Source organism: Octodon degus, unplaced genomic scaffold (genome assembly GCF_000260255.1).
Source record: "Octodon degus isolate 3935 unplaced genomic scaffold, OctDeg1.0 scaffold00170, whole genome shotgun sequence".
NCBI lineage: Eukaryota > Metazoa > Chordata > Mammalia > Rodentia > Octodontidae > Octodon > Octodon degus.
In genome coordinates this window covers 3679809-3692079 of record NW_004524746.1, presented here as the reverse complement: position 1 = coordinate 3692079, position 12271 = coordinate 3679809, and the positions used below count along the sequence as shown (strand labels likewise).

The 12271-nt window shown below is 43.4% G+C and overlaps 1 protein-coding gene and 1 pseudogene across 1 annotated transcript; one reads left to right on the top strand and one right to left on the bottom strand.

Annotated features, from left to right (window-relative positions):
• Positions 1-470: 470 nt before the first annotated feature.
• Positions 471-3335, top strand: Fezf1 (FEZ family zinc finger 1). Its single transcript, XM_004643307.1, has 4 exons — positions 471-1464; positions 1707-1841; positions 2093-2225; positions 2633-3335. Exons 1-4 carry the CDS (start codon positions 664-666, stop codon positions 2983-2985), a joined length of 1422 nt encoding a protein of 473 aa, XP_004643364.1. The 5' UTR covers positions 471-663; the 3' UTR covers positions 2986-3335.
• A 957-nt stretch (positions 3336-4292) lies between these two features.
• The window catches only part of LOC101583603, a 184594-nt pseudogene continuing 176615 nt past the window's right edge, over positions 4293-12271 (bottom strand).

Genomic DNA, 12271 nt, shown 5'->3' with positions numbered 1-12271 from the left:
ATTTGCCCCTGAATTAGACTCTGTTTCCTTATTTAGCCCTTGCACAATGATTTTAGATGATGTCACTTAGGGCTAAACGAGAAAATTGATCTCAGATTTGCCTAGCCTGTAAAGCCTGGTTAAGCAGATTGAGAATTAAAAAGACAGAGGAAGCAAGGGGGAGGGGCGGCTGGAGGGGAGCAAAGTGTGAGCCTCTGTGTAGGCGCACCAAGAGGCGGGAGGGCGGGGAGCTCTGAGAGTGCCCCCGCCTCTTCTGGGCGGGGAACTTCACTCGCCAATGAGAAGTAGTCGCTCACTGCAGAGGAAAAAAAAAGTTTTCCTGTTGACTGTAGGAAGCGAATTGAGCAATTATCTAGTTTACCTTCTCCTCTTGGAAGTTAACGATTGGTGAGATCTTGGCTGCGTTATTGACACAACACTTTCTATTGATAGAAATAAGTAGTGATTGTCCCGGAGTCATTGGTGCGCCAAGAACTCTGCGATGGGCTGGCAGGAGTCCATTGGGCTGGGCAGGCAGGTTCGGCTGGCGATGCTGGGGAGGAGGCGGAGGAGGCTGCCGGTGGTGATGGTGCCCGTACTCCTCGCCGCAGGTCTGTGACAAGCCCGGAAACAGGCGACGACCGAGGAGCCCAGCCCTGGCTGACAGACGCTGGCAACTCAAAAATGGACAGTAGCTGCCACAGCGCGACCACCAGAATGTTAGCGACTGCTCCAGCCCGGGGCAACGCGATGAGCACACCCAAACCTTTAGCTTTCTCCATCGAGCGAATCATGGCGCGCACCCCGGAGCCCAAGGCCCTGCCAGTTCCCCACTTCCTGCAGGGAGCCGTGCCTAAGGGGGACCCCAAGCATTCTCTGCATCTCAACTCGACGATCCCCTGCATGATCCCTTTCGTGCCCTTGGCCTACGACACAAGCTCCAAGGCCGGAGCGGCAGGCTCGGAGACACGGAAGACAAGTCTCGAAGCCCCGGCTGCGCCCGTGGTGGCGCCCTCAGCGCCCGCATTCAGCTGCAGCGACCTACTCAACTGCGCACTGAGTCTCAAGGGCGACCTGGCCCGCGATGCTCTGCCCCTGCAGCAGTACAAACTGGTAAGGCCTCGAGTGGTCAACCACTCTTCCTTCCACGCCATGGGCGCTCTCTGCTATCTGAACCGAGGTGACAGCCCGTGTCATCCCGCTGCCGGAGTGAACATCCACCCAGTGGCCTCTTACTTCCTCAGCTCCCCTTTGCACCCGCAGCCAAAAACGTATTTAGCTGAAAGGAATAAACTGGTGGTCCCCTCGGTGGAGAAGTACCCGGCGGGAGTAGCTTTCAAAGACCTGTCCCAGGCTCAGCTGCAGCATTACATGAAAGAAAGCGCCCAGCTTCTGACGGACAAAATTGCATTCAAAACTTCGGAATTCAGCCGAGGATCTCCTAATGCCAAGCCCAAAGTTTTCACTTGTGAAGTGTGCGGAAAGGCAAGTACTATACCAAAGGAAGTTTTTTCTCTTGCCTTGCCCTCTACCTGCTTTCTCTCCTTTTTTTTTCTTTCTTTTTTCTCCTTTTCTTTCCTTCCCTCCTTCCCCCCATTGTCTCTTTTTATTTTGGGGATATATATATATATATATATATATATATATATAATCTCTTCCTAGCCTCCCTCTGCCCAGTTTGACTCAAATTGTTTGGCTAATCTGCTCTACTTGTGTTTAATTTTAAGGTCTTTAACGCACACTATAACTTAACCCGTCACATGCCAGTGCACACAGGAGCCAGACCCTTCGTTTGCAAAGTGTGTGGAAAAGGCTTCCGGCAAGCCAGTACCCTGTGCAGGCACAAGATCATTCACACACAGGTGTGTACATCTGTCTCAGTTTACATGGCATACTTCTGAAATGTTTTATTTATTGGGGGGTGACTAGTAAAGTTGTCATTTAGCATAAGATTTGTTTAAAAGTGCTAGCTGGACAGGGTGGGGGGTGACTTGTATTGTTTACCTTTGTTCAATGTAAAAGCTTTTAGAGCATTACTGTATTTTGCTTGTGGGACCCTACCCTATAGAAACAATGCACTTTAAATGTTTTGCCTTTCCTGCATCTTTCTTAGGAAAAACCTCACAAATGTAACCAATGTGGTAAAGCATTTAATAGAAGTTCCACCTTAAACACGCATACCAGAATACACGCAGGCTACAAACCATTTGTGTGTGAATTCTGTGGCAAAGGATTTCATCAAAAAGGTATCCAACCTGGGAAATGTTGTCTGTCAAAATGATCTTGGGAAAGCCAAACTCAAATCTTGCAGGGATATTTTAGAAAACAATTTTTAAAGTCCAAGATACATGGAGGACTGGTTGTCATTCTAACCTCCTACCCTATGTTTGATTAATGTTAAAGAAAGGCATAAAGGGTGTTCCTTTTGAACTGCCTGATCTTGGCTGAGATAAGTGGATTAATGAATGTTATTAAAATGTAGCTGGAATTCCTTCCCTGTCTGTGTTTTAAAACATACTTTGGAAAGCAATTGCCCTGCTCTGCCAGTTAGAGCTGCCCCTGCTCTTCAGCTCCTCTCTTTGCCATCCATGCATCCACTTGCTCCTTTTCAAGCTGTTTTAAAAGCCATATCACTGTCATTTGTCTGTTTCAGGGAATTACAAAAACCACAAGTTGACCCACAGCGGGGAGAAGCAGTTCAAGTGCAATATCTGCAACAAGGCTTTCCACCAGGTTTACAACCTCACTTTCCACATGCACACCCATAACGATAAGAAGCCTTTCACCTGCCCCACTTGTGGCAAGGGCTTCTGTAGGAACTTTGACCTCAAGAAGCACGTCCGCAAGCTGCACGACAGCAGCGTGGGGCTGGCCCGAACACCCGCAGGGGAAACAGGCAGCGACCCGCCACCCTCGCTACTGCAGCAGCCTCCGGCAGCGACTCTACCGCCTCTGCAGGCTGCGCTGCCGCCCGCTGGGCCTCTGCAGCCCGGGCTCCACCAGTGATTTCCACCAAGACTCCTCCCAACCCCCTGTCCGCACCCTGTGGCAAAGGCAACGCAAGCTGGAGCTGGACCTCTTGTCCAAGCTCGTCTGCATGCAGAACCCCGGGGAACTCGGGCCCCCACGTAGGGCGGACCTGAAGCCCCTGCATTTCTCGCCTTTGCCTTTTGCATGCATCTGCTAAGTGATTTTGTGTATTATATTTTGAATAGACACTAACAATAATGAGAAATTTGAAAGGGTTTGCTTTATGATATTTTTAATTTGGACTTTTCATCTCGGGCGGAGAGATGACGTTTATTTTATTTTTAAGACAAATTTCTGCTGTATTTATTGAGATCTGTATTATTCTACTCGGGAATGCTGCAGCATTTTAATTTTATGACTGTATATATTCCCATTGTGTCGATTCTGCCACCTCAAAATGCCTGCTGATTGTCATTTCCTCTTCCCCTGCCATAACAAGTGTGTGTATGTTCTATATACACGCACATAGGTGTGTGTGTGCCTGCATTCCACATTCATAAGCACACATGTAATGCATATACACACATACATATTAGATAAGGGTGTTTCATTATTAATGAATTTGAATTTCAGTTTTGATTCTTGCACGTGAAAGTTGATTTATTGACTTTTGGAAATAAATACTTGGAACATGCTTATTTAATCAACAAACTTCAGGGTTCTGTTTGTGTTATTCAGTTGAAGATCTCATCTGTCTTTTTTTTTTTTAAGATGAATTTTGGATTAGTAATACCTAAAGTTTTGATCTGAAAGTGCAAATCTCTCCAAAGGAGTTACAGCACTGGACAAGGTTATGAAATTTGGTTAAATTCAGACAGAGAAGATGTGTTTTTCTGGCACAAACATGCCTTTGCCTTGGGGCTCCTGAGGTACTTCGGGTGCACAGTACAGTGAGAACAAAGTAGCTAGGAGCTGTGTGTTACATGCATTTCCTCAAGTGCATTACAACTACGTGGAGAAAGATAACTATTGTTTGCACCCTGAAGGCACACACTGACAGTTTCAAGCAGCTGGCAGAGCGAGCCTCCGTGTTTTTGTATGTGTCTGTATGTTTATAGACGAATATACTTCCATTCGAGGAGGAAACATGGAAGAAAACCAAACTCTGGCGGGTGCCAGGTCCTTGAAACGCTTTAAGTGTTAATCAGCAGCTCGGCTGTGAGCTCGGGCTCTGGTGTTTTCTAACTGCAAGTCTCTCCTGTTTTCTTGCCAAAACAGTGAAACAACTGCTAAAGACTTTAATTAAGAGGGGTAATTAGTTCAGATTTATCAAAGCCGGGTTGTTATACTATTAGCTGCTCAGTAGAAGCTGCCAGACAAACTCCCAGCCCAGAGCAGTGGTCCTGCTGCCGCGGGGCCGCGTCCCCGCGCGAGGCTGGGGGAGCGGCCGCAGGGTCCCGCCTCGGCCCACAGACCCCGCCCGCCAGGTCCTCGCCACCAGCCCCTGGGGAGCTCTCGGCTCCTCCCTCGACCCCAGCGGCTGCCTGGGCGGTGGGCAGCCTCTCTGTTGTCACACCCCGAGGCAGCAGCTCTCTTTGGGTAGCCTGAGGGCCACCGGACAGGAGAGACAGGCCAGGGTGGGGAGTGGGGGTTAAATTTGCAGTCGAGACTCACTTCTGGGTCCTGCTGCACCAAGGGAAGGTGCTGCAGCCAGGCGAGCCGCTTGCTGCAGGCGCTAAGGCAGCAGGGAAGCCGCGGAAGCTTCCTGCGAGCTTGAGAAGCTTCAGGGCTCAGGGCACCAAAAGTGGCCTGAGAGACGAGAAGGTGGCAAAAGACCCTGAGTGGGTGAACGCGGCCAGGGTGGAGTCAGTTCCCCTGGACCCTCGAAACTGCTGTGCCCGGCTTCCTTCAAGGCTGGGGAGTGGGAAGGTGCTTTGGGACGCCGGCAGTGTGGCCGGCGCGGTGTGAACGTGAAATGACCTGGAGGAGGTGAAGTCCTTGGCTGAGCAGAGGTCCTGTCCAGACGCCCCAGAGCTCAGCCCCGTACGTGCGACCCCTGGGCACTGGGACAAGTCCCAGCCTAGCACAGAGCGATTCTAGGGGCTTCCCTTTGCTGACTTGTCCCCCCACCCCCAACACACACGTACACGCGCCTTTTCCTTTGTTGAGGCCAAAATCCATATTATATTTGACTTCAGAAAGCCTGGGGCATTTTGGGAACTCAAGAGTTGGAAAGAACTTGAATCTGCCTGAACCGCGCAAGCACCACTGCTGGGCACCTGCAGTCCGGGGCATCTTTGTGTCCGGTCCCAGCCGCATTCCCTCGCAGCGGCCGGTGCTCCAGAGCAAGTGTCGGGAAGTGACCGGTAGGCTGCGGCCGACAGCTTTTCAAGGTGATTTGTTGGCTCTTGGAAGCAGTTCTTTTTCCTTTAAAAAAAAGGACAATGAGATCTGGGGTCATTATAACTTGCAGTATATGCATTTAAATTAAAAGGTAGAAAATGGTTTTTGCCTCTTGAAGCTATTTTTAATAAGTATTTGAACTTACTCTGAGAACTCAAGATGTAATACTTTCAGACACTCAAGATGACAGGGTTGTGCTGGAGAAAAACAACACGAACACGGTTGAGGAAAATTATTGAATCCTAAAGTCAGAAAGTATTTATGTGTGGAGTTTCCAGCTCCTAAGTGCTATCAGTGCATTTTGACACATTGAAAAGATATTTTTTAAAGTGGAAGAATACAGTTGGCTTATGGCAATACCGGAAAGAAAGATGGGGAGAAAGAAAATTAGAGAGGGAAATTTTTTAAAAGGACAGATCAGCTACTGTCCTACCGAAGGACTTCATGTAAGATCTGCACTGGGTGGTACAGTAGTTCCCAGGAGGGCAGACCGCAGGGAAAGAGTGCCTTGTGAGCAACCAAAGACTGCAGCAGCCTGCAGTGCTGGTGAGCAGATCCCCCAGCAAGAAATCTTCTAAAACCGGGCACTCAAGAAACTACTTATCAGCAGATGAGTTATCAATGAACTTTGATTAATGACAAAACTCTCAGAGCTCACTAAACATGAAGGAGAATCTCCTTAAAAAGAGGATGAGTTGAAGGCAAAGAGATGAAGGCTATGGGAGTGGCAGGGCCAGGTGGGGCACTTAGCTGGACAACCTCACAATTCTGCCGGCTCCAACAAACACTGAGAAACTATTGCCCTCCTTAACTCTATCTGCTGTACCTACACGCACCTAGGTGTGTGCATGTCTGTGGGTTGAGTAGACTTTTATGTTTGTTTATAAAATAATTTACCTGTAAATATGGACAGCACCTTGGCCTTGCCCCAGCCCAACTTCTTTCCTCCTGTGCCTAGTGAGGATGAGAGGTCAGGTTATCCACTGAGGGAACAGGTTTACCTTTGACTCTTTCTTTGGGAATTTTGGTTCAGAGGAAGATGGCTTCTATGGACATGGGGACCAATTTTAGCAACTCAGTGACCCACTGGAAACTTAATCTCACTCAGTTTTTAAAAATAAGAATGTTATAGGACAGATTAACAGTGGAAGTAGTTAATTTTTACCTGTTTTAACGCAGAAGCCGTGTCCTGCTGTCTCAGTATCTTCCCAAAAGTAGTAATTAGTTCAGATTTCCGAAGGGCTAGTGCAAGAGCAAGGTATTATGCAAGATTAGAACTAACTTGTTGAGTTTTAGTGGTAAATGGAAGCATTGGTGACTAGCCTCATGAAAATGTGTGCCTGTTAGTGATGTTCGAAATTTAGTGAGTCTCGACGATGCAATGCAAATGGATATGTGCATCCTATTTAATAGATTTTCTGCTCATACTAGTAGCATATTAGTGCCAGTTATGAATGCAGAAAAACACAATTTTATTAGAGCACATATCCATGCAAAAACTAAGATATAAATGTAATGGTTGTATTTTATATTTTAAAAAGTACAAAAACCCCCACAATTATAAAATAAAAAATGATTCCAGCCTCAAAATTTGGTCTCAAACAAACAAAACTATTTCATCATTTTACAAACCTCTGAATTAGGGAGATGTTTTTCACCATGTTTACCTTAAGGGACCATGACTTTTTTTGTGGCCAAACAGTGTGCATTTATTTTTTTTTTAATTTTTTTTTGGCAGAACCGGGGATTAAACTCAGGCCCTTGTGCTTGCCAGGGAAGTACTTATTCCACCAAGCTATCTCCCTGACCCCGAGTGTGCATTTAAAAGAGTTTGATATTTAGACCCAACCAAATCCCAGGACGTAAAAATATGAAGTTGTTAGCTATTAAGAGAACGAGTAATTTTGAACCAAGTAAAACGCTGCCTTTTTGCAATATTTTGCTGAAACTGCACTATTCTCACACAAGAAGTAGTGTTTTCATTGTCAATTAACAACAAAATAATTATAAGTAGAAGATGGCTTGTCATAGATCTCATTGCTTATAAAAATTGAATCACATATCCCTTCTTTCTCCAAGGCGAAGTAAAAAAACCAACAATATATTAATCAACACACTGCTTATTTGTGTACACTTGATATTAAAGCATTTACTCATTAAATTCAACCCAGGTTATCTTACTCATGCAACAGAGAAGAGGAAGCCTGATATCTGAATGCCTTTGGTATTCAGTCATATTTTTCTGTTTTTGTTATGTATTGCAGGGGTTGTGTATTTCATGTATGGTTTTTGTTGTTGTTGTTGTTGTTTTGTTTTGTTTTGTTTTGTTTCGGAACCAGGGATTGAAGTCAGGCCCTTGCACTTGCCAGGGAAGCATCATGTATGGTATTTTAATATGTTATTCCTAATGAACTTTGACAAAAAGTCAAAATTCAACATAGAGTAGAACAGGAACAAAATTATCACAAATAACCATGTGCCATTTCTGTTTAAGATTGAAATGGAATTGGTGTCAAATAAAATTATGTTGTTATTGGTCTTAGTGAGATTAACTTACTAAGTAAAGATGGAAAGAAATTTTGCCAATACAAGCACCTAGAATTAATATTTTGCTGTCAAACAAATGCCTTTCATCATTGGAGAGAGAAAGCATCAAGTATCATTTACTAGCCAGGGCTAGAAATCTATCTCAAAATGAGGAGCAGATCTCCAACCTGATTTCATTTTATTTATTTTTTGATAGGGATGGTATAAAGTTTTTGTGTGGTAAGATCTTGGAAGTTCAGACTTGCACATGCCCCATTAACCACAGAAACAAATACAGTGGCATCTTTTGATAATTCACAACAAAAATGTAATTCACCAATTAAACATGAACCAAATCCAGATTTTGTACCTTCGGCAATTTGAGCTGACATAACAAAACATAGTACACTGAGTGAATTAACTTCAAAATCATTTTCACCCTGATCTAGAGGCTGTAAGTCCCTAAGCATGGCAGTAGCGTGACCTTGCTCTACTCTTTCTGGCTGACGCATGACTGCCTTCTTGCTGTGCCTGCTGGGGGAAGGCTGTGTATGGAAGAAAGAGCAGCTCTCTGGCGTCTGCTCTCATAAGGGCACTAGTCCCATCAGACCAGGGCTGCATCCTCATTACCTCGCCTCACCCTACTTACCTCCCAAAGGCTTCAACTCCAGCTACTGTTATGTTCATTGTTAGCACTTCAACATAAGAATTATAAGGGGCACATTCAGTCCATAACAATGGGTTAAATATTCCAAAAGTGTAATTTGTTTACACAAAGATGGATTTACATTGTAAACATTTCAGCAAAATCCAGACCTAGCACTCCAATTTCTTCCAACAGATAGAAGGGAATTGGTGGAAGAGAGGAGGGCATGATATGCCGAGATAAAATCTACTATTAAAAAAAATGAGTCTTGTTTCAGCTCCAGCTATATTAGTAAAATGTAAAAATAAAAATCATTTACACATTTGAACACTGATATGGGCCTAATAATGTTAAGAAGTTATATTTACCTTTTTATAGGTGAAAAAAGTACTATGATTTTCTTTTTTTTTTTAATTTATTTATTTAGTGTGTGTGTGTGTGTGGCCAGCTCAGCCCACCAGGGGGCGGGGCTGGCTGGCATGTGGTACTGGGGATTGAACCGTGGTCACTGTGCTTTTGCTTAGCTTAGCTTGTTCTAAGTAGGTGCTTTAGACCACTGAGCCATCTCACCAGCCCTATGATTTTCTTAAAAATATTTTAGAGCTATATATTTAAGAATAAAAGATTCAATGTCAAGAATTTTATTACAATATATAGGAGGACAGTGGGTAAAGGTACAGATCAAATAATATTAACACTCGATCTTAGCCAAAAGGCCGAGAAGCGAACAAATAATATTAACCATCAGTTGGTAATTATTGAAGTTGGATGTTAAGACTACATTATATGCACTGAATCCTTTTTGTGTGTGATCTAAATAAGGTGTTTATTTTCATTCTTTTTTATTTTCTCTTCTTTTGTAGAGTGCTTAATTTTTTATTTTTTACTGGTAGATATTTGCAACATTTATTATGACAAGTTGATACATGGACATATCTTCTTTCATTTTATGTTTCCTACCTATGAAAACTTTTAAGTTTGAAATTTCACATAACATCAAGTGCCTTGACATCTTGCAGTAAGTTACCTTGTCATAATTTTTTTTTTTTGGAGACAAAGTCTCACTACATAGTTTAGGCTGGCTTTGAACTTACTACCTAACCCAGGCTGGCCTCAAACCTGTGGAAATCTTCCTGTCTCAGTACCTTAAGTGCTTGGATTACCATTTTCTCCTGTAGTATAATAATCCTACATTAATTACTGAGGCATTAATTACATTTAAAAATTATACTTTTAAATCTGATTCCAGGATTAATACCTTTACAATATAGTTTTAAATATCTGTATCGATGTTTAAAAATTAAAATGAAATTATTTGTATAGACGGAATTGAGGAAGGGGGAGAGATGGGCTACTTGATGCCTTCCAATAGTCATCAGCTGATGATCTAAAGGGAGTGAACCGGTGAATCTGATACTCTCCTGAGCAGAAAGGTAAGAGCAAATGACACAAAATTTACATTGCTAGGCTAGGTTAGTGAGGAAGATGCTCAGGATGGCATGGTCATTGAGAGCAGTCCATATGGGAGGGAAACTACCTCTGTACTAAGCCTACTAAGCCACTACTCTGAGTCTAAGCCTGAGATGCACAGAGAGACTTTCACAAAATCTGAATTGAAGCTCAGTATTTGTTTATTCTTTATTTCAAAATGCAAGGTACCGGTCTAGTTGCTGAGGATGTTTGTTCATCTGTTTTCCCTTGTTGTGACATAATGCCTGAGATTAATGACCATAAGAAGGAAAAGTTTATTTTGGCCCCCATTTAGGAGGTTCCAACCCATCGCTGGCTGTCTCCATTGATTCTGGTCACACCCCCTGGGACCCCACTTCTCCCAAGCAGACTAAGCCTTCTCCACAAAGCCTTTGAGGGACCTTCAAGGTCTAAAACCTAACAGTATGCAATAAACAGCAAGACTCAGGGCTGGGCTTGTCACTCAGTGGTTGAGCAGCTGCCTAGCATGTGCCAGGCCCTAGGTGTGATCCTCAGCATTGTACCAAGAGAAACTAAAAATTCAGAATCCATATTGTTCTTAATATTCCTGTAATTTACAATCCAGCAAGGAAGACAAAAATCAAGCAGTGGCTCTAAGTGATCTACAAGTGTGAATGGTGTGGTAAATATTTATGCAATAAATATGTCTTCTGGTGATGCCTTTTCCTTGTATTCACTTAGTACAAAAGCTTTCAATTAAAGGCGAGCTCCTGCTCCCCCAGCCAGGATGTGTTGCAAAGACTAGAAACTTATGGTTATTACACTGTGAAGGGATGCACCCATTATTTATTGAAAATAATGCATGGGACAGTCCTCTACGATACTATCTGGCTAAAGATGACATTATGGCCAAGACTAAAATATTTTATTTAGAAATTCCAGCTCCTGAGACAGTCTCAGAGAGGCTCAATTTGATCTCTTCATCTAGATACCACTTAACTGTGGTTAAAGAACAATTTAGGTTTCTACTGATCTGCATTTTTCAAAGTTTTTTTTTTCTAAGTATTTTTTTTTTGTGTGTGTGTGTGTGCAGGGTGTCACTACTCAGCTCGTACTCATAGTGGTCCTTCTATTTTCAGCCTCCCCAGTGCTGGGATTCCTGCTTGTGCGACCATGGTTGGACCGTCTGGCTTGTTCAGTGCTCCCAGGACTGGACAGGCACAGCATGTAGTGCGGAGGATCAATCCCCGGTCCCTGAGCTTGCTGAAGCAGGTGCTTAGTCCACTGAGCTATCTTGCTGGCCCTTGATCTGTCTTAAAGTTGACAGAATTGTTCTTCTGCAGCTTTTAATATGCACCAAATTTACCTGGTGAAATTTTTATTTAAGATAGATTTTTTTGGTCTAGAATTGCCATTTAAAAAATAATTTTCTTTGTTTTCTTGTGTAGATTCTCCATCTATTTTTTTTTTCTTGTGGTACCAGGGATTGAACTCAGGACCTTGTGCTTGTCAAGCAAGCACTTATTCTACTGAGCTATCTCCCTGGCCCCTCCTTCTGTTTATTATGTCCTGTATTATCCTTGGAGTTGTTGAAGTGTGTGTGTGTGTGTGTGTGTGTGTGTGTGTGTGTGTATTCACAATACTGGGGATCTAACTCAGGGGTGCTGTGCCACTGAGCTGAATTCTCAGCCTTTCCCAACCTGAATTTTAAATTTTGAAACAATGTCTACCTAGGAGGCTGAATTTCCAATTTGTGAGCTTCTTATAATTTGTATCCCATGTAGTTTGGGGGTGTACCACTACTTCCAGCCATTAAAGATATTTATTGTAGCTCTTTTGAAGGTATTGCCTGCTAATTTCAACATTTTTATCATTTTGGAGTTTGTTTCTATTATTTGTTTTCAAAATTGTTACCTCATTTTCTTTCTTCTTCTCCTATTCCTTTCTCTCTTTTTTTTTGATGGAACTGGGGATTGAACTCAGGCACTTGTATTTTCCTGTCTCTTAATATTTTTATTTTTATTATCTTTTTCCATATTTTTAGGGAAGGATCTACAGGGTGTTCAGGGTCTCATTACTAGATCAGACTCATACTGATCTACCTGTTTACAGCTTCCCAAGAGCTGGGATTATAGGCTCACATCACCATGCCCAGTCTTAGTTGTTATCTCAGGTGCCCTGGGGGTGGAGCCAGCATGGCAGGCCTGGGGATTAAACTCTCGCCCCCTGAACCTGAGCCTGCTTCCAAGTGCTTTAATCCGTTGATTTATTTGGCTGGCCCTATTAATATTTTTAGTATACTTTTTTTTTTTTTTT

Bases quoted from the DNA above. Each gene is read 5' to 3' on its own strand.
- Fezf1 (XM_004643307.1), top strand. From the start codon at position 664: ATGGACAGTAGCTGCCACAGCGCGACCACCAGAATGTTAGCGACTGCT. The intron at 1,842-2,092 runs GTGTGTACATCT...CATCTTTCTTAG, and splicing joins ACAAGATCATTCACACACAG to GAAAAACCTCACAAATGTAA. The intron at 2,226-2,632 runs GTATCCAACCTG...TGTCTGTTTCAG, and splicing joins CAAAGGATTTCATCAAAAAG to GGAATTACAAAAACCACAAG.